The 21,164-nt window shown below is 43.2% G+C and overlaps 1 protein-coding gene across 6 annotated transcripts in view; it reads left to right on the top strand.

The window, feature by feature from the left end:
- Positions 1 to 21,110, top strand: part of DHX32 (DEAH-box helicase 32 (putative)) — a 54,776-nt gene extending 33,666 nt beyond the window's left edge. For 5 of the 6 annotated variants that reach the window (XM_081267972.1, XM_081267971.1, XM_081267969.1 and 2 more), the window contains 8 exons: positions 3,267 to 3,512; positions 4,626 to 4,725; positions 4,814 to 4,972; positions 15,782 to 15,973; positions 16,618 to 16,767; positions 18,374 to 18,561; positions 19,610 to 19,791; positions 20,936 to 21,110. In XM_081267972.1, coding sequence (XP_081124098.1) covers positions 3,267 to 3,512; positions 4,626 to 4,725; positions 4,814 to 4,972; positions 15,782 to 15,973; positions 16,618 to 16,767; positions 18,374 to 18,561; positions 19,610 to 19,791; positions 20,936 to 21,107 — 1,389 coding nt within the window. In that variant the 3' untranslated portion in view covers positions 21,108 to 21,110. The remainder of the gene's footprint in view (positions 1 to 3,266; positions 3,513 to 4,625; positions 4,726 to 4,813; positions 4,973 to 15,781; positions 15,974 to 16,617; positions 16,768 to 18,373; positions 18,562 to 19,609; positions 19,792 to 20,935) is intronic. The other variant, XM_081267973.1, reaches the window with a different exon arrangement.
- Positions 21,111 to 21,164: the final 54 nt, after the last annotated feature.

Below are 21,164 nucleotides of genomic sequence, written 5' to 3'. Positions count from 1 at the left end.
GCTTCTCTTTTACCCCTCTTATTCCATCACTGTTAAGATATTCCTCTTTGATGGTCTTGGAAAGGTTTGTCTTGCTTGGAAATCCCTGTTCACAGCTGTGGATCATTATTTCACCATGCTATTTGAAGCTTTCTTGGTTCTTATATAAAGCTTTAAAACCTTCCATAGTGCTTAAGTAGCATATGAGAACAAACCCAGGCAGTTTAGTGGAATAGTGCTCGCTGTGATTTTTTATTGAAAAAGTACATTTCAAATTGCAGAAACATTTTGATTTCATTGAGTCAGTAATGCATTCACATTAGGTATGTGACATTTTCTCAAAGTTCTTGCTTAGTGTCACATCTGCTGTGAATTAATCCCATAATTCACCTGCTGCCCAGGGTCTTGGCACCTGAGACTTACAGCCCTGAATGTTTACAGGGTATTGTTCTTATCACTTAGCTATCGTTTAGCCTGAAAACAAAAACTGAAACAAGTAGAAAATGTAGGGTGAGATTTATGGTGGTGTCTAGCCAGAGTACCCTGCAGTGACAAACTGTCAGAGAAGCTGTTGGCAGGTTGGCATTTTCTGGTTCTATGCAGTTGAGGGTCTCCTCTCATTTTGGAGGCTGGACATCTACTGAATATTATCCTTCAGTAGATGTTGCCGTTTTGCATAGCTATACAGGTAACGTCCTATATATCCAAAGGCTCTGGACACACGGAGTAAGAAGATTCAAGGAAATGATTGAACAAAAGGTATTAGGCGCCAGGTGTGTTTTAAGCATTTTTAAATTTCTGAAGCTTATGGCCTCAAAGCTCTCTATCATCTGTGCTTGAAGACTCTAAATTTTGTGTGTGTTTTTATTTTTATTTTGGTACTAGTGGTTGAACCCAGGGGCACTTAGCCTCTGAGCCACATCCCCAGCCCTCTTTATTTTTTATTTTGAGACAGGGTCTTATTAAATTGCTTAGGGCCTACCAGGCCTCTGGGATTACAGGTGTGCACCACCATGCCCAGCAAGTCTGACTTTTATAGTGTGTATATATATATATATATATAGAGAGAGAGAGAGAGAGAGAGAGAGTTTTTTTAGAAATATTTTCTTTCCAGTTGTAATTGGACACAATACTTTTATTTTTATGTGGTGCTGAGGATAAAACCCAGTGCCCCACATGTGCTAGGCGAGTACTGTACCGCTGAGCCACAACCCCAGCCCCTATATAATATATATTTAGATCTCATTCTGCTTTTTCCTACTAAGGGTTTATCCCCCATCCCACTTTGGAACAAAATTCAACATTTGAACCTATTCCCAACTAAAAAGTTTGACAACTAAAAGCAAATTAAAAATTAATTATTAAAATTATTCTTTCAACAGTATTCTAAGAGTAAATATTTTAGAGTACCTGGAATCGAGCCTCCTTTCCCATCCCACAGGGTGTTAACCTGTGCCATTTGGGAGGAGTGGTGGGTCTCTGGGCAGGCCAGCCCCAGCAAGGTCCAGTAGCTCAGGGCTCAGTTGTTTTCCTTTTAATTTCTAGGCTGTCCTCACAAAATATGTGAGATAAAATGAAGTGATCAGAATTGCAAAAGTGGAAAAATAGTTTGTTCTTACTATTCCATTTGGCAAGTTTTCATTTATTTATGATCAACAGTCATGCTGTTTGTTCAGTTAAAAAAAAAAAAAATCAGCTAGACATGGAGGTGCATGCCTGTAATCCCAATGAGGCTGAGGCAGGAGAAACACCAGTTCAAAATCAGTCTCAGCAACTTCCCAAGCCCCTGTCTCAAAATCAAAAGGACTAGGGATGTGGCTCAGTGGTTAAGAGCCCCTGGATATCAATCCCTGGTACCTAAAGGAACAAGAAAAGAAAAAAAGTAGCTTACCCAAGTTCTTAGAGATCTGTGAAGCCTGACCCTTTTTTTCAGGCAGATCTGTCTTCCTCCAAAACCCTTGAGTTAACTCAATCCCATTCTACAAAAGGTATAGAAAGGAAGGCATCGCAAGGTAGAAAAACAGAGTACAGTTAAGTCCTAAACTTTAAGGGTCACAGGAAGCCATCTTTCAACTTAATGGAATCTAACAAAGTCAGTGAAGCTTCTTTCACTTGGTAGTTTGTTAGACCATTTAAAAGGTTAAAAGTTTGGAAACATAAAGAGGAGTCAAAATTACAGTGTGACATCTTTTTTATATGACTTTCTAAAAACTTAGGTGTGATTTGAAAAATAGAAAAACACTCTCTTGGGGCTGGGGTTGAGGCCCAGCGGTAGAGCGCTCGCCTCGCTCATGTGAGACCCTGGGTTCAATCCTCAGCACCACATAAAAATAAATAAAGATATTGTGTCCATGTATAACTAAAAAAATATTTTTAAAAAAACACTCTCTAAAATGCCTTACCTTTTAAGCATTTTCTGTCAATTATTTGTACATAGTTTTATGGCAGATAGTTTTATTTTCATTTTTTATTTTTTGTGGTACTGGGGATTGAGCCCAGGGGTGCTCTACCACTGAGGTACATTCCTAGCCCTTTTTATTTTTTTTAAATTTTGAGACAGGGTCTTGCTAAATTGCTGAGGCCGACCTCAGATTTGTGGACATCCTGCCCCAGGCTTCTGAGTTGCTGGGGTTTGAGGCATGTGCCACCATGCCCGACCATAGTTTACATTTCCCCCATGTTCTATCTGACATGTATTTAAACATATTTCTAGACACCTGAATCATGCAAAGATGTTCAGTAGCACTATTTGCTCTGTACTTTATTATATTTCTGCTACTTTAGAGGGCTAATGAGTCAAAATCAGTTTTAGAATGATCCAGATGGGGATCCTGATTATATTTGTCTATGTGCCTTTATTGGAAATGTGCAGCAAGTGTGTAATTCCCAGGTCTTCTAGTGTTAAAGTGCAGCAATGCATCCTCACTGATACGAGAATAAGTTTTGTCTATATAGATATGCTTATAGATATGAGCAGCCTCATCAAGCTGGAGAAATAGCCAGATAATGAGGCAAAGGCAAAGATAGTACATCTCACAAGAGGAAACCCATTTTGGACCAAAAGCAATGAAGTAACTTATGAATTATATTTAATGACCCCAATGAAATTTTCTTCTCCAGTTATATCTTATTTAAAGATATATGTAGGCAACAACCAAGGCATTTCTTTCCCTGCCTGCTTTATACAGAATTGGTTATAATTTTATTGAATTCTGACTTTTTTAAAAACTAGCAATTTGTGTTATACTTATTCTCATGGGTGATTTTTTTTTTTTTTTTAATGCTAGGATATTGGAAAAGCCTATGAGATTGTCTGCCAAGAAGGGTCTAACTTAAACCCAGACCTTGGAGAACTGGTGGTGGTTCCTTTATACCCCAGAGAAAAGTGTGCACTATTCAAGCCAATGGATGAAACAGAGAAGAATTGCCAAGTTTATCCAAGAAGAGTGGTGTTGACCACCAGCTCTGGGGAATCTCTGATCTGGAGCAACACAGTCAGATTTGTTATTGATGTGGGTGTGGAGAGAAGAAGGGTAATTATCATCAAGGGGATTAAATAATGTGCTGATGATCACGAAGATCCACTTTCTTGGGTTTCCACCATTTTGCTGGCCAGAAAGTGAGAATGCAGCGTTGTGTCCTGGATTCTCTAAATTTGGTCACACATGCAAAGAAGAGTGATGTTGATAGTCTGGAAACAAATTAATCTGATTGAGGTACCAGAGGAGGCTTGGAGAAAAGACAAAACGTTAGCATGAGGGTAGTAGTTCTCTTTGTCCGTGTGTTTTCTTTTGATAAGGTCCCAGCATAGGACACCTAAACTTATCTTCTCCTGTGTACATCGACATAATTTTTGGTAGCCCCTTTATCAAAGCAATTAGCATCTTGCCCAGGAATTTACTAGAAATCAGAAGTGCACCATCTTTAATTTTAGCAAATATTGGCTTGCAATGTACTAAATTTTTTAGAACATATATTGCTTGAATAAAGCTATTTTTAGATAACTTTATCAATCCCTTTAAAATAAAAAAAAAAATATGGAAAATGAAAATAAGCTCTCTCAAACTCCAAAGTCACTGGGACTAAAGATACCATAGCCTTTGAGAGCTGAAAGGGAATTAGCAAATATTGATTCATTTACCATTATTAGCTGTTGAACACCTAAATATCCTTGTGTTAGTCCCAAAGGTTATGAAGGTTCCCTTGGAGCCAGTTAGAGTTGATCTTGACTGAAGTAATCCACCATTCAGAGAACCCAAGTGCTGCTTGTCCCTGAAGTCATTCGTAAAACCTGCTGTCCGTGCTGTCTGTGGTCTTTTATAGTAGGTGTTGTGCCTGAGGAAGCTCAGAGCACACGGTACATCAGAGTATCAGCACTTGGAGCAGCAGCGCTTTCTCCATGTGGCTGGAAAGTCAGCAGCGCCAGTATCTCAGCAGATGGCGCAAAGGCCCCCAAGTTCTGGAAGCCGCAGGGAGAGCAGACAACCTTCCAGCCACGTGTTGAAGCACTTGCAGTTCCTGTTTCATGGAAGTGAACTAATAGTAAATGCAGACAAAGGAAAGGCACCTGTATGAGCGTCCTCACAGCAACGTGCAGCTTGGCATGGTAGTTGCCTGAGGCTGACGCTGCTGTCTTTCCATTAAAGGTGTACAACCCCAGGATCAGAGCCAACTCCCTCGTCACACAGCCCATCAGCCAAAGCCAAGCGGAGATTCGCAAGCAGATTCTCGGGGCATCCTCTTCAGGTAGCACTGCAGACACAGAAACCAAATGCGGATGTTTAGATGAAGGCCACACAGAGGCACTGAAGTCACTTTCCTTGGTTTCTTATAGGGAAACTTTTCTGTCTGTACACTGAAGAATTTGCCTCCAAAGACATGAGGCCACTGAAACCAGCAGAAATGCAAGAAGCCAACCTAACCAGCATGGTGCTCTTCATGAAGAGGATCGACATCGCAGGCTTGGGCCACTGCGACTTCATGAACAGGCCAGGTAGTGGGACCTGGGGGCCACAGCTTACCTGTTGATCTCCTGCCCTCTCCAGTTCTGAGAACGGATGGCACCTGGCAGTGCCAGCAAAGGCATCTGGTTGGGTCCAAAGCATTTTTCCCATTAGAGGCAACATTCTCTGACAGAAGCGCCCAAACCTCTAGGCAGCATCTTTGCTGTCACTGGGTAATATCTGCCACTGACCACTGGACTGTCTAGGCCTGAGAAACAGGTGGGGCAGTGGAGTCTCGGAGTGCAGGGGAAGATGGAGACAGCACCCCTGCGGCTCAGAGATTCTTGGAAGGGATGTCCTTCCTTATGAACCATGCTGTCACCTGAGGAAGAGCCACTAGAATTCCACTCCTTTATAGTTGAGGTCAAACTCCGACTCGAGGGAGGTGACGTTCTTAAACTCTGGGTGGAGTTACACTCTGAGCACGCTCCTCCTGGCATCTAATGGGCACACTGAGAACAGCCCTGCCCTAGCACACCTTTGGCTTTGTCCCTTGAGTCCATGCCTTGTCAGGACCTGTGCTGGCCACTGCTGGCTGTGCAGTGCAGAGCCACCAAATGCTGAGGAAAACCCCCAGAGCAGGCAGCACCCAGGCCAGAGTGGCTCAGGGTGCTCGGGGGAGGAAGCAGGCGGTGGTTCCCGCGCATTCCCACGTGGTTTGACCTGCCTGTGCTGGGTAAACCCCCTCAGCTCTCTGCACAGCATCCTGGCATGGGGTCACTTGGTTTTAAATGTCAACAGCCAGCTGGTGGTTTGCAGGCAGCAATGCTGTGCTTATTCCTATCCACTTCAACACCAGCCTGTCCCCGCAGGAATAACAACAGTGACATTTATATGGCTGGTGTTTAGTATCATGTGAAAGAATTTAATATAGCAACCCTGCGAAGGGAGGGCTATTATTTGCTCCATTTTACAGATGAGGAAACTGAGTCACCAAGAAAGGAGGTAACCCACTGCCATTGAAGAAGGTGAACGTCAAACCCTGGCAGTGTAGAGCCCTCCTACCACACTGCCACCTGTCTCCATAAAGCCCTTTGGCGTGTCCTGGAGCCTTCTGGTGCTCGAGGCTTCTTTCCCCTGGGACAGTCCCCTGGCACTCCCTTCCTTTCACTCCCCAGTCAGCAGGCGCTTCCCGTGGGTCCTCCTCAACACAGCCCGGGAGCACTAGTTGCCATGGTCCTGGATTCCACCCGCTTGCGCCTGCCCCTAGCCCCAGGCCCCATACCCTTGCGCCTGCCACTTTGCCCCCTGACCTGCAGCTTGACCTCAGTAAAGCTAAGGGGTGTGGCTTCTCCTGGGAAGGCCCCTGGCTGAGTGTGGCAGTCCTTGGCTGTCATGTTAGTTTTCACTTGGGCTCTATGTTAAAGGAACATCCTTAATTTTGTCAGTACTTTAAGCTGGTGGTTGTAATTTGCACTTTACCAAAGATGTAAATGACAGCCTCCTGGCCTGGGGGCTCTGCTAACTTTTTTGTTGTGGTAGTTCTAACTAGTTACACATGACAGTAGAATGCATTTTGACATACTGTACTCAAATGGAGCACAGCTTCTCATTCCTCTGGCAGTACATGGTGCAGAGTCACTCCAGGAGTGTAGTCATACCTGTACAGAGTAATAATGTCTGTCTCATTCTACCTTCCCTCCCAGCCTCACAGCCCCTCCCTTCCCTCCCTTGCCTCTACACAAACCAAAGTTCCTTCATTCTTCCCCATCCACCCACCCCACTATGGATCAGCATCCACTTACCAGAGAAAACATTCGGCTTTTGGTTTTTTGGGATTAGCTTATTTCATTTAGCATCATATTCTCTATTTCCATCCATTTACTTGCAAATGCCATAATGTCATTCTTCTTTAAGGCTAGTGATATTCCATTGTGTGTATGTTCCACATTTTCTTTATCCATTCATCTGTTGAAAGGCATCTAGGTTGGTTTCATATTTAACTATTGTGAATTGAGCTGCTATGAACATTGATGTGGCTGCATTACTATACTATGCTGATTTAAATTCTTTGGGTATAAACCAAGGAGTGGGATAGCTGGGCCAAATGGTGGTTCTATTCCAAGTTTTCTGAGATACCTCTATAGTAGTTGTACCATTTTGCAGCCCCACCAGCAATGTATGAGTGTATCTTTTTTTCCACATCCTCACCAACATTTATTATTGCTAGTATTCTTGATAATTTCCATTCTGACTGGAGTGAAATGAAATCTTAGAGTAGTTTTGATTCATATTTCTCTACTTGCTAGAGATGATGAACATTTTTTCATGTTTGTTGATCAGTTGTATTTCTTCTTCTGTGAAGTGTCTGTTCAGTTCCTTAGCCCATTTGTTGATTGGGTTTTTTGTTTGTTTGATGTTAAGTTTTTTTGAGCTCTTTTTATATCCTGGAGATTAGTGCTCTACCTGAGGTGCGTGTAGTAAATTTTCTCCATTATGTAAGCTCTCTCCACACGTTATTAATTGTTTCCTTTGCTGAGAAGCTTTTTAGTTTGAATCCGTCCCATTTATTGATTCTTGATTTTTACTTCTTGCACTTTAGAAGTCTTGTTCAGGAAGTTAGGTCCTAAGCCAACATAATGAAGATTTGAGCCTGCTTTTTCTTCTTAATAGAAGTCTCTGTTCTAGTGTCTTAAGTCTTTGATCCACTTTGAGTTGATTTTGTGCAGGGTGAGAGATAGAGATTTAATTTCATTTTGCTATGTATGATTTCCTGTTTTGCCAGCACCATTTGTTGAAAAGGCTGTCTTTTCTCCAGTGAATGTTTTTGGCATCCTTATCTAGTATGAGATAACCATATTTATGTGGGTTTGTCTCTGTTTTTTCTATTTTGTACCATTGGTCTACATGTCTATTTTGGTACCAGTTTCAGGTCTGGTATTGTGAGGCCTCCTGCTTCACTCTTCTTGCTGAGGATTGCTTTGGCTATTCTGGATCTCTTATTTTTCCAAATGAATTTCACGATTGCTTTTTCTAGTTCTGTGAAGAATGCCATTGGGATTTGAATAGGAATTGCATTAAATCTATATAATAGTTTTGATAGTATGACCATTTTGATTATGTTAATTCTGCCTATCCAAGAGCATGGGAGGGTGATCTTTCCATCCTCTATTATCTTTTTCACTTTCTTTCTTTAGTGTTCTGAAGTCATTGTAAAGGTCTTTTACCTCTTTTGAGTCCCAAATATTTTATTTTATTTTTTTAGGCTAGGGTGGTTTTTCTAATCTCTCTTCCAGTGGATTCATTGCTTATGTATAGAAGTGTATTTGGTTTATGGGTATTGAGTTTATATCCTGCTACTTTGCTGAATTCATTTATTAGTTCTAGAAGTTTTCTGGTGGAATTTTTTTGGATCTTCTAAATATAGAACCATGTCATTGGCAAATAGTGATAGTTTGAGTTCTTCTTTTCCAATGTGTATTAATTTAATTTCTTTCATATGATTGCTTTAGCTAGAGTTTCAAGGACAATATTGAATAGAAGTGGTGAAAGAGGGAATCTCTATCTTGTTCCAGTTTTTAGAGGGAATCCTTTCAATTTTTCTCCATTTAGAATGATGTTGGCCTTGGGCTTAGCAAGGATAGCTTTTACAATGTTGAGGTATATTCCTAGTATCCCTAGTTTTTCTAGTGTTTTGAACATGAAGAGGTACTGTATTTTGTCCAGTGCTTTCTCTGCATCTATTGAGATAATCATGATTCTTGTCTTTAAGTCTATTGATGTGATGTATACATTTATTGATTTCCATATGTTGAACCAATATGTATCCCTGTGGTATTCTTGTCAGTTGTCACTTTGCATGAGGGACAGAAGTTGGCAATAGGCCTTGGAATCAGAGGGTCCTTAGGGTAGAAGCTGTACAATTTCTACCTGTTTGCACTGCCTCTCTTCTATCATTTACCCAGTGGCACGAGTAGGATTTAGGGGCACTCAAGAAAATGTAAATGATTTTAGAGTTACTTTTTCTCAAAAAAAAATTTTTTACAATACTGGTAGAATTTGGGACAAATTTTTTTATACAAGAGAATTTTATAAGTGAAGGTGAAGTGTAAGCTAGGCGAGAGTCGGGTAAAGCAGGGTAAGGCTCAAGCAGAGAATGTCCGTTTCTGAGCAGAAAACAACAAAGACATGCTGCTTATGGTTGTCTTGGGAATCACCAATTTTTAGTAAGAAGAGGGTCACCTAAGGATGCTGACTTTGAAAATAAAAAGGTAAAGGGCTGGGGTTGTGGCTCAGTGGTAAAGTGCTCACCTAGTATATATCCTCAGCACCATATAAAAATGAAATAAATATATTAAAAAAAAGAAGAAAAAGTAAAAAGACAGATGGAGCGCAGACAGTTTACCATCCGAGGAAGAGCAGTGCTGAAGTCCTCAGGCTGGTGCCTGCTGCAGAGGGGCCCAGGAAACAGCTGCAGCTGCCAGGCCAGCAAGAGTGGATCCTGCCCCTCAACAGTGCCCAGTCCTCCCCAAATCCCCCAAGGAGTTCCCTATTGAATTCTCCTAATAAACGTCTTGAAAAACCATTACTATGTTCCAAGAAGCCACTGCTCCTCTAGGTGAGAATCTTTTTCGAAAATTTAAGATTTTCAAATTTACTTTTGGAGACTCTGGAATCTTCAAAACGGGTCATTACCTAAATTAGCAGTAGCTTCCTGGAACCAGACAAGCTCCTGTCTCTTCTAAATAGACTTCCTTCCAATGGCTGTTCCCCCCACCCGACTATCAGTCCTTGCAGTGAAAGGATCGTGGGCAGTGGTCCTGCAAGAAATATGCGCTCTCTGGGGCTGGGGATGTGGCTCAAGCGGTGGCGCGCTAGCCTGGCGTGCGTGCGACCCTGGTTCGATCCTCAGCACCACATACCAACAAAGATGTTGTGTCCGCCGAGAACTAAAAATAAATAAATATTAAAAATTCTCTCGGGGCTGGGTAGGGACATGGTGGAAGGGTCAGTGACCCAGGTAGGCTAGATGAGGACAGCAGTGTTCCTGTGTGGGGCTTCAGCTTTTAAACAGTAATGCCACCCCCTCAGCTTTTTCTCCTGGCCCTGAAGAAGGAGTCTGTGGTGGACCGGGGTGTCTCTTCCACCTTCCCTCTGCCTCGCTGGTGACACAGAGCTTCCAGTGCTTTGCTCTTGTAGTCGATGGATCTGCCACAACAGTCATCCAGGGACCCTCCTCTGTTCTAACCCCACTACTCGTCCCGAGGCCCAGGAATCACAACCTGTTGATGTCCCAGCCTTCTTCCTGCTCAGGAAAGGGGATATTTGGTGGACTGTCATGAAAGGAGAGGAAAAGGCAGGCTCAAATGTCATTCCTAGAAGCCCAGCTGTGGGGGTACTAGGGGACCCCTGTGTGCTCTCTAGGGCCCCTCTGTGCTGCTTTCTCGCTGAGGCTTAAGCCGATAACTGGGGACAAAAGGAACACGGTGGCCATTTATTTTTGTCCTCTGACAATACCCACACAACTATTTTCTGCTGTGCTTGGGAAAATACAACTGGATTAAGTCTGACTCATCATTTTGGAAGCTAAATAAATAAATAATGCTTGCAGCTGCTGCATTTAATTCAACATATAATTGAAATGCACAAACACAGCAAACTTGTTACCCTTTTCTGGATTCATGAACCATGTGAAAATGAATTTGGCATAACTAGGCTACAGGCTATTAATTGAATTCCCTTGATATGGACCTCTTTTTAAAAACCAGGGTTTTTTCTTCCCTGGCTGCATGAGGATTGACCTCCATCATGAATGACACAGCCACTAATGGATCTGGGTTAGGAGGCTCAGGATCAACTGGCTATCTCAGTGGACCCTTGGAAGGCAAGGATACCTGGTCAGGAATTTGCAGAGAAAAGGGGCCAAAATGTATCAGATTACACCAGATATTGTCTTTGTAATCAGACTCAGAATTTTTGGTGGTGGCCTGACAACTGGCTTTGGAACCTGATTCCTTGGATTTGAAAAGAAAAATGAACCTAACATAAACTGCCAGGCATGTAAGACAAGACCAGGCCTCCTGAAAATGGGAAAGCACAGGCAGACGGAGGCTGGGGCTGCAGGGGCCTGAGCTGGCGCAGGTGGGTAAAGGGAGGGAAGATCTGCAGGGGCTTCCTCTGTGGGCAAGGTGCAGATTTTCCACCAGAGGACTCATAGATCCGTTAACCACGACTCTCTGGAATCATATTTGTCATGCCAAAAGCCATCTGTAGTACACTAGAGAGCTGTATGTGCATGTTTACAAATCTCTAGAAACTTGGGGATTTGCTTTGAAACTTAGAGCGGTTTTAAAATTGTACAGTCTACGTAGAGGAGAATGGGAGAACACAGGCTCCACTGTGGCCCTCGCCCACAGCCTTGCTGCAGCAGTTCCTGACTGCAGGCAGGACACCTGCATGTCACCACCCACAACCTAGAGTTAAGCAGATACTCCACCACTGCACTGATGAGACCACACCTGGGTTTTTAAGTTAAATACTATCATCTGTTTAAAGGCCAAACAGAACTTATTGCCATACTCAGCTGGGTTGTGTGTGTGAAAAAGAGGCAAGTATGCACTAACATAGTTTCTGAGAGCCAGTGTTTGGAAGCATCTTAGAAGCAATCAGTTGAGAAATGTTACAGAAAGTAAAAACACAATCTGGCAGGGATTTTAAAAGGCACAGAGTGGACGTAATTTAATATGAGGATAATCAAAGTAATTGGTTCACAGAGTTTAAATTAATTAACATATGTAGGCCCCTTAGAAAAGTGATTGGCATATAGTGACTCCCCTCTGAGCTTTGAAGTGCAAGGCCAGTAGGCCCTGAGCTACAGAAGGGCAATTTTCATGGCTGTGGGAAACAGATAGTGAGCCATGGGTCTTAGGAGATGTCACCAGATCACCTCTGAAGCTGCCCAGGGACAGTTGTGGTGGATGACAGCAAACACGTGGGCCCTGGGGCCTACTAGGGTCCAGTAGCAGCTTTGCCAGCTCCCAGTGAAACCTCACATGAAGTCCTCATTTCACAAGTAAGGCAATAGCTGACTGGCCACGTGGCTTTGGCAAGTCACTTACCTTTTCCTCAGCTATAAACTGAAAGTGAAACGCCTGCCCACCTGCATCATGGGGTTTTTGAGAGGCACGGAGGAGACATTTATGCACAGTGGCTTCACCTTGTATGGGACGTGCAGTGGAAGTGCAGTTCCTAAAAGAGGGGACAGCTATCGTATCCATTACTGGGGGTGGAGCCACTTGTAATTTTTGAAGTGGCGGCATTCATAGTGCCCTGTTCTTGAGGAACACTGACAGAAGTGTGCCCTGTGGAAGGCTGGTAGTTCCCCCAAGAACACCAGTAAAGGCAGACACGTGTGGGAGATGAACTAAGCATCTTTCTTGCCTGTGTGGTCCTTTCTGAGGCCTGGGCTGGTTGGTGATGTGGCTTGCAGAGAAAGAAAATTCTGGGAGTTGCCCATGACTGTCTATTGTCTGCTCATGTTTTCTTCCATGCCATGGGCAGGAACAAAGCTGGCACCTGAGGGTTCCCAGGGCACAGCTAAGCTTGGCCAGGGCTGGACACAAAAGAATTCTGGCTCTGAGAATCAGGGTGTAGAAAATGTTTCTCTCCAGTTTACCATTGGAGGCCACGTTACCCATAAAACCCTCTCCATCTCTAATGACAGATTGAGCCTTAATTTTCTGCCCTTGCTAGTAAAAAGGAGGCTAAGGAAGATGGCCAAAAGAGAGGGACAGCTATGGCTTTGGGGACTACTCACCAAGAGACTCCTTGCCCTATGGCTGGAAATGCTTGCCCACTCCAGACACGAGAAGGCATGGTGCCCTGCCAAGTATATTCCCAGGAATAATAGTAGACTAAAGCATTTACATTTATAAAGTTACTGACATGAATTTGCATAGTATCAGCTACCTTGAAAGGAACTGAGTCATTTTGGCAAGTGAGGGTAGAAGAGATTGTCATAGCAAAGGTGACCTAGCTGGAGGAGTCCCACTGAGCCCCTGAGGGCACAGATGCCCCTGCAAAAGGGAGGAGGCCTGACTGGGATCCTTCCCATTTCACACCTAAAATTTTGGCATGTGTTTCAAGAACACAGGAAATCTGCTGTGTGAGGCTGTGACAGTGCAGCCCTGGGACCCCTCACTTGTCCTGTGCTTTTGCTCCAGGATAGCCCTGCCTCAGCCCCTCAGCTGCTTGTGAGCTTCAGCCTTGTTGCAGCCTTTCTGCTGATGCCCTGGAAGAAAAATGCAGAATTGTGTTGAAGGGTGGCATTTGGGATTCTGTGAAGAAAGGACACACGGAACAGCAAAGAAATGCTGTGATGATAGATAGCCCTTCAAGTTCCTGTGAGCGATGGCAGCGGACAAGGCGCCTGACCTTGCAGTGAGCTTTACCACAGGCAGTCAGCTGCTGTTGCCAAGATAGCTGAATGAAGACCATGTTTTGTTTGACGTTGCCTTTGGAATACGAGTCTGCTTTTGTACTGCCATGAAGAAGAGGAGGCATGCTGCCTATTTTATAATCCATTACCTACTGTGTGTGGACTACTGTCATACCGCAACTCTTCTAAACCCTTCTGCGTTTTAGCTAACATAGTTTCATGGACCACAATGACCAGATGTCTTAAAATATAGAATGTAATATTAGCAAATCCTGCTCAGGTATCTATTAGGGTTCCTTCAAGTCTGCATTAACTCATTCTTTCTGAAATGAAAAAAAAAAAACATAAATATCCTCTCTGTCGTTAGGAACAGGAGCAGAATCATGAAGTCATTTCTGTTCCTAACTCTGTATGCAGCCAACTCAACTCCAGGGAATAAATATGAATAGTGGGGACAGAGCCTGGTTGTCAAGCCAGAATCTTATAAGAACAATTGCCAAAGATCCTGTAACTTAAGAGTGCAGCCATTTTGCTGATCTATAGAAACTTGTTTCAGAGATTAACTTTGTACTCCCAGCCCCCTCACTCTGTTCAATCTAAGTTGCTAATTCCTGCACCTGTTCTTGCATCTTCTCTAATAGTTCAGCTCTTCCCTTTCATGTCTCCCTTGGCTCCCTACAGGACTCCTGAACTTTTTTTCTGAGTAGCTCGACTGTTCCTTCCCAGAGTTGCAGCCTTTCAAGGTGTCTTCTTTACCAATTTGGTTAGTCCAAGGGCCCCCAAGATTATGAAGTAGTGTTCCATGTCAGCACCCAGGCAGGAGGGCAGCCAAATCCATGATGTAATGTTCTTGAGAAGCCATGATTTCTGCTCAGTTTAAAATTCTGATGTGAAAATCAGAATAGGGATATTTAGCATCTTTCTTCCCAGGTGGGGGTTCAAGCTGTGCTTCGGTCTTCCCGCTGGTGTCAGGTGGGTTTCCTACTGCCCTCTGGCCCTTCCCTTGCTTTCCCAGCACTGATACCTTGCTCCAACTAGTTTATCAGAGGTTGAAATCATCTCTGTTGGTGGCTCTGCTCTCCTCCAGCAGGGCCAAAGGTTCGGGTGAGCTGCAGCACAGTGTTATTGTTGTTCCTCAGACCACACTAGTGGCTTCCACAGCTTTGCTGTTGGTCTGTCAGTGGTGGGATCTGCTCAGCTCAGAGCCTGGACTAGGTTTTGAATTACTCAGTTTGCCTAAAATTCTGATAAATAGCTTAATGGTCAAAGTTTGGGCAACAAGTAAATACATTTTTACTATCTGTTACTTTGAATTCCCAAATGCAGACAGGTTAAATTGCTTCTCAGGGCCCCAGTCTTCATCTCCCACTACCCTGCACATACCGGGATTGAGACCAATGAAAGCAATCCAGCACCTCTCATAAATTCTTCAGTTTCTGGAACAGCAGCTTTATATTGTGTGATTTGCTTCCTTGTGTGGACTTTGCTGCTATCCAAGTACCAAACAGGTGAAAAAACACATATATTTATTTTAATATAATGATTCTACAAGAACAAAGAGAATAGATTGCTTTGAAGCAATGGATTTTGGGTGGAGATTAAACATGTATAATAAACACCATACCATTTTCAATGTTATATAAATCTAAAACAGAAAGGAATGGAGAAAGTCAGTTTTCTGTCTTTATTTGCACTGGCAATTAATTTTGAACATCCTGTCTACTATTTCTATCATCCGAGTTCTTTTTTCCTTTTTCTCTTTTTTTAATGGAGTGATTTTATGCATATTTTTTCATTGGATGTGAGGTATTGTATATTTTATCTTGGACACTGAATATTTTTGTATTTCTACAAATATTTGTGAGCTTTGCCCTAGTTTGCAATGTGAACCTTTCAGGATTTGCTTGGTAGATTTGTCTGGTAGCACCAAAGCAGTGCTCATCTGGTTCATGATTCTGTGCCTGTGAATCAGATTTTCTGATCTGGCTCATGAACACAGGGCCCAGCCTAGTTCTGTGTGGGTACCAGGCACCATTCTTTCTAGTCTTCTCTCACGACTCCCCCTCTGGCCTGAAGCAGTGCCTCATATGTCTGTGGACCTTACTCTGCTGACTGGTCAGGGAGGACTCTCAGCCCCATTTCCTGTCTCTGTAGACAGGTACTCTTATCTGTGGGCCATGGCCAATGCTCCACCAGGGCTCCCCTCCCTGCAAACTGTCAAGGCATTATGTGGACTACCATCAAGCTCACCTTGTTAATTTTTACTCAGGAATTACTGTCCATGGTTGCCTGATGTTCAGCATCCTGCTACCTGTTGTTTTACCTATCTTGCCCATCGTTCACTTTTGTTTTATGCAGGAGAGCAAATCCAGTTCCATCTTAGATGTATGAGACTTTGGGTTTTTTTTTTTTTCTTTCCTAGCACCAGAAAGTTTGATGCAGGCACTAGAAGACTTAGATTATCTGGCAGCACTGGATAATGATGGGAATCTTTCTGAATTTGGAATCATCATGTCAGAGTTTCCTCTGGATCCACAGCTCTCGAAGTCTATTTTGGCATCCTGTGAATTTGACTGTGTAGATGAAATGCTAACCATTGCTGCCATGGTAACAGGTATTCCTTGATGGCTATTCTTTTGTACTGTGAATCTGTATCAGGTATAGATTTAAATGATCCATCTGAAATTATAATTCCAGGAGTACAGAGATCCAATCATTTGAAATAATAGTGAAGTATTTTAGTAGATTAAGAAAGAAAAGTTGTTAAAAATGATCTTATTATGAAAAATCTAAATAAAAATCCAGTTATTTCCTAATCAAGCATGTGAAAATATACCAAATTTGTTTTTGCTCAAGGGCTCTGCGCAGATCAATAAAGTGTCACTAAAAGTTTTTCTCCAAATACGTGTGTGTGTGTGTGTGTGTGTGTGTTCCTTTGCTGGCAGCACAGACCAGCCTCTGGGCTGCAGCAAAACATAGTCCTTAATACTAATCCTGTCCTGCAATAGGGCTTCCCAGCTTCCTTGGAATATAAGCATGGTGTCAAAGCTATTATGCAGGCCTTAGCAAACAGGAGAGAGAATTATAGGATGACTGGCTCTAAATTTCTTTGACTTCTAAGTAAACAAGATAACATATTTATTGAGAGATCCAAGACAGATGAAGTTGTATAAACAATAGTGACCCTGCCCCTATGCATGCTGTGCCAAGATGGAATGTCCTCATTTCTGCTGACCGTGTGATCCTTGTGTTTTAAAGCTCCTAGCTGCTTTTTACATCTGCCTCACGGAGCCGAGGAGGCTGCCATGACCTGTTGGGAGACATTTCTACACCCTGAAGGAGATCACTTCACCCTCATCAACATTTACAAGGCCTACCAAGACACCTCTCTGAACTCCACCAGTGAGCGTAAGTGGATGGTGGTGGCTCTCAGCTTCTACTTCCTAATTCCATCTTTTCCCATAGAAGGCTGAGTTCTTAAGTGCTGTGCTTCATCCACAACTGTTCTCTTCTAGCCCCACGGCCCACTAGGGGAGCACTGCTGGAGGCTGTCAGCACACCCGTGGTTTCCTGCTGAGTGGTGGGCTGTCAGCACACCTGTGGTTTCCTGCTGAGTGGTGGGCTCTCATCCCATGGGGTGCGGGTGGGCTGCCACACATGCCTGCCTGTTTCTAGAGCTTTGGTACTCTGCTCAGCCAGTCTTCAGATAAAATTTGTTTGGGGTGCAGTGACAGAGGGACACAGAGACTTGGGACAACATGGAACAAACATCTCTAGGTACCCCCCAGGTCAGAGCTGTGCCATGTTCTTGCATAGCCTAGCACATTCACTCTTCACATGGAAGACACAGAGCACTGAAAACCAACCCTGCTCAAGGCATGAGTGGAGACCAGGCTGCTGTGCTGAGGGAGCTGGAAAGGATCTGTCCGGAGGGTGCCACCCAAAGCAGAAGGGTGTGTGCAGACACAGAGGCAGGAGCCTGTGTCCTGAATGGCAGTAGTTACAGTAATTCCACAGGAGGGTACTAATGCCAAGTAACCAGAAGCTCCTATGCAAGAGGCAGAGGGCAAAACAGCATGGCAGAGGTTGAAGCCCACAAAGGCAGCCAGTGAGAAGCTCCTCTCCTGAAGGAGGGCTTTTCTCACTGTTTTCCGTAAGGAATCTTTACCTCCTCTGCTTCAAAAACTGGTTTGAAAACTATGTGAAATGATGCGGGGAGATGATAGCGAAGTGAAAGGCAACAGAACTACATAATTAGAGTTAGTGTCTCAGAGCTGAGAAGTTGTCAGTGGAGCCAGAAAGTACCTGGGAGATTTGGTGGCATCTTTTGAGAACAATCAGGACAGGTGCCAGTGTCTGACCACATGTGGGCTCTCACTGCAGCAAGCAGGCCTGAGTGGAAAGGACACAGTAAATGAGGGCCTTCTGCCCTCTGTGCCAAGGCCGTGTGCACTCCCAGCTTGAGGCAAAGCTTGAAGAATTAGAAGTGGCATTAAAGAGTAACCAAAGTCAACCGGGTAAGTGACTTCTAATAAAAAGTTGCAGCTATGGTAGATAGATGAGCTTAACTGTAGTATAATTAGCTCCCAAGTCAGCCTGGTAGTAATCCTTTTCTTATTAAATAAAATATGAAATATCTGCATGAATCAGAGGAACTTGTCTCTCCTTCCTAGTTTGATTAAATATTGTGGCCACGTACATCTTACTGTGCACACGAGATGGAAATGTAGATCTTAACATAATCTCTGCCTCAACCATCATGGATTAAGGGGACTACACTTTTGATCAACATTGGGAACGTGCTATTCCCCAATGCACTGGGTTGCAGAACCTCGACAGCCAATCCCACAGCCATCAGAGACCTTTGTCTCTGCTGTCTTCCTGCCACCCACTCACATGAACATCTCCTTGGGAGAGTACACAGGATTTAGGGACAGAACCAGCCTGGCCTGGGCTCTTTCAAGCTTAGGACAGATCACTTCTAAATACCCCTTTGTTCCTTTTTCCCTCCTAGACTGTGTGGAAAAGTGGTGTCATGATCACTTCCTCAACTCCTCCGCTCTCAGGATGGCAGATGTTATCAGAGCTGAACTCTTAGAAATCATCAAGCGAATCGAGCTTCCCTATGCAGAACCTGCTTTTGGCTCCAAGGAAAACAACCTCAACATCAAGAAAGCACTGCTGTCCGGCTACTTCATGCAGGTCAGCAGGCCAGGGCCGTGTGGGCAGGGCTGTAGCAAATGCTGCGTGTTTTTGGCCAGTTGTCTCTCACACTGGGTGATGGTTTTATTGACCTGAAGTTTAAATAATACTAAAAGTACATGTTATTTAAGACTTGACATTTAAATATACTTCCTCATAAGGAAATAAAAGGCCAAGCAAGAAAAATGTTAACTTTGTCCAGGAGGGCAAAGTCTTTTTCACTCCAGAGGGAAGCTGAACATCAGGCACAGTCCCTCATCTCACCTTTTCAGTGGTGATACAAATGCCCAACAAATAAAAGTAGTGTCTTATTTGGTCTTTTCCCATAGTGAAGGTTACTAATCAAAGCACATTACAGAAGTCGGTATGCCCCTCACAAACTAGTATTTCCATAAAACTCTAATGTCATCTTAATGAAGAAAAATGATATTTCAGTATGGGTTCCCAATCTGTAAGGAAGGAGTATATTATGGGTCCTGTTAAGAGACCCATAATATACTCCTTCTTTATCATAATTTATATGATAAAGATCATTTATCATATAACCTAATTAAAATACATAAATTAATTTAAAAAATAGTTATATGCTCCATAGCAAGGGCGAAGCCTCTGACATCTGCTTCTGTGTGCTCCATAATATGGCAGGTGACATGCCATTTAACTTCATGACCAGAACTTTCACCTCACAGCTGTAGTTTAAGCATGCTGCCCTGAAGTTGCCCAAGTTAGCTAACGTCATCACTGTCTCAAAGTTTTGGACAAGGGATCTGGGGTTATAGCTCAGGGTAGAGCACTTGCTCGCACATGTGAGACACTGGGTTCGATCCTCAGCACCACATAAAAATAAATAAAGATACTGTGTCCATCTTTAAAAAAAAAAATCTTCAAAAAAAAATAGTTCTGGGCAAAACATATTTATGTGGTATTTTCTCTATGAAAACAGGAAACATGAGTGCTAAATCTTAAACTATTCTATATTACATACTTTGAAATTTTTGTGTATTAATCTCCATACTGATGCCAAATCTTTTAAAATCACACCTTTTAGATCGCTCGGGATGTGGATGGGTCAGGTAACTACTTAATGCTGACACATAAGCAGGTAGCTCAGCTGCATCCCCTGTCTGGTTACTCCATCACCAAGAAGATGCCCGAGTGGGTCCTCTTCCATCAGTTCAGCATATCTGAGAACAACTACATCAGGGTCACCTCCGCAATCTCTCCTGAACTGTAAGTTTAATGAGAAGAAAGGGGATTCTTGTGAATTCATACCTGTCGGGATAAAGGACAAATTTGGGTTTTATTTCATTTTCAGTTATACTAAAATTATACTGGTAACTTTCTTACTTTCTGGAGAGCACCTACCACAGGCAACTGTGTGGATGATACCTAAGAAACATTCCTGCTTTTGAGATCACAGCTTAAAGAGAGACGAGAACAAAGAAGTATTAAACAAAGCATGATGTTATCTTTAAGAGGAACAAAATGCTACTGGAGAATGCACTGTTCACTGAGGAAGAATGAGCATAGCTGTCTTTTAGGAACAGAACAACAACCATGGCTGGAGCTAGTAGGGTAGGGAAAGGAGGGATGGTGAGGTTGAAGAGACAGGCAGGTACCACAGGTGTAGGGCTTTGTGGGTCAGATAAATGGTTTGGATTTTATCCTAAGTGCAGCACATAACAATTGGAGTTTTAAGCAAGAGCATCTCTATGGCTGCTAAACAGATGATGGATTGGGGGCGGGGGGCAATCAAGAATGAAGACAAATCTCTCTGAGGCTACTGCAAATTCTGGATCCATTTTGAAGGTAAAGGTACCACTACTGCCTGAGCAAAGTGATGTTCAAAGCAGCAATGGAGATTATTTTTCATAAGTGTCCAAAGTTCTGTCGAGCTTCAGATCTGATCCCTCTCATGTGATCCTGGGCCTTAGGGGAAGTACCTATTTCTACCAGGGGTCAATGGTGAGCAGTACTTCCATCATCTGGCCTAATGCTAGAGAAGCTTATTCTAGAAATAGGATTGGATTGGTTTCATGAAAACCAGAAACTACGTATTCTACGAAGGCAGATGGGAGTTCAAATTATTATTGTTTTTGTACTGGGGATTGAACCCAGGTGCACATTACCACTGAGCTGGATCCCCAGCCTTTTTTTAAAGAGAGGGTCTTGCTAAGTGACAAAGGCTGATCTCAAACTTGGGATCCTCCTCTCTCTCTCTCCGAGTTGCTAGGCATGTACTACTGTGTCCAGCTGGAGAATTCAAATTAAATACTAGTTCTGTAAGTAGATTCCCTAGGGTTGGGAAGGACCCAGACACAAGGTTTGATATCTGTCATACCTTGTCCCCATCTAATTGTTTTGTTTTAAACAGATTTATGCAGCTGGCACCACAATACTATTTCACTAATCTGCCTCCTAGTGAAAGTAAGGATATTCTACAGCAAGTTGTGGATCACCTGTCCCCCATTTCAACTATAAAGAAGGAACAGAAAATGTGTGAAAAGTGCCCTGAGACTACTGAGCAGAGATGCACTCTTCAGTGACTTGCCTGCCAAACAAAGTGCAATAATGATTCCAGAGTGAGCCCACAGTGGGCCCAC

This window comes from Spermophilus citellus (assembly GCF_964194105.1).
Source record: "Spermophilus citellus genome assembly, chromosome: 15".
NCBI lineage: Eukaryota > Metazoa > Chordata > Mammalia > Rodentia > Sciuridae > Spermophilus > Spermophilus citellus.
This window is presented reverse-complemented; position numbering and strand designations above follow the sequence as displayed.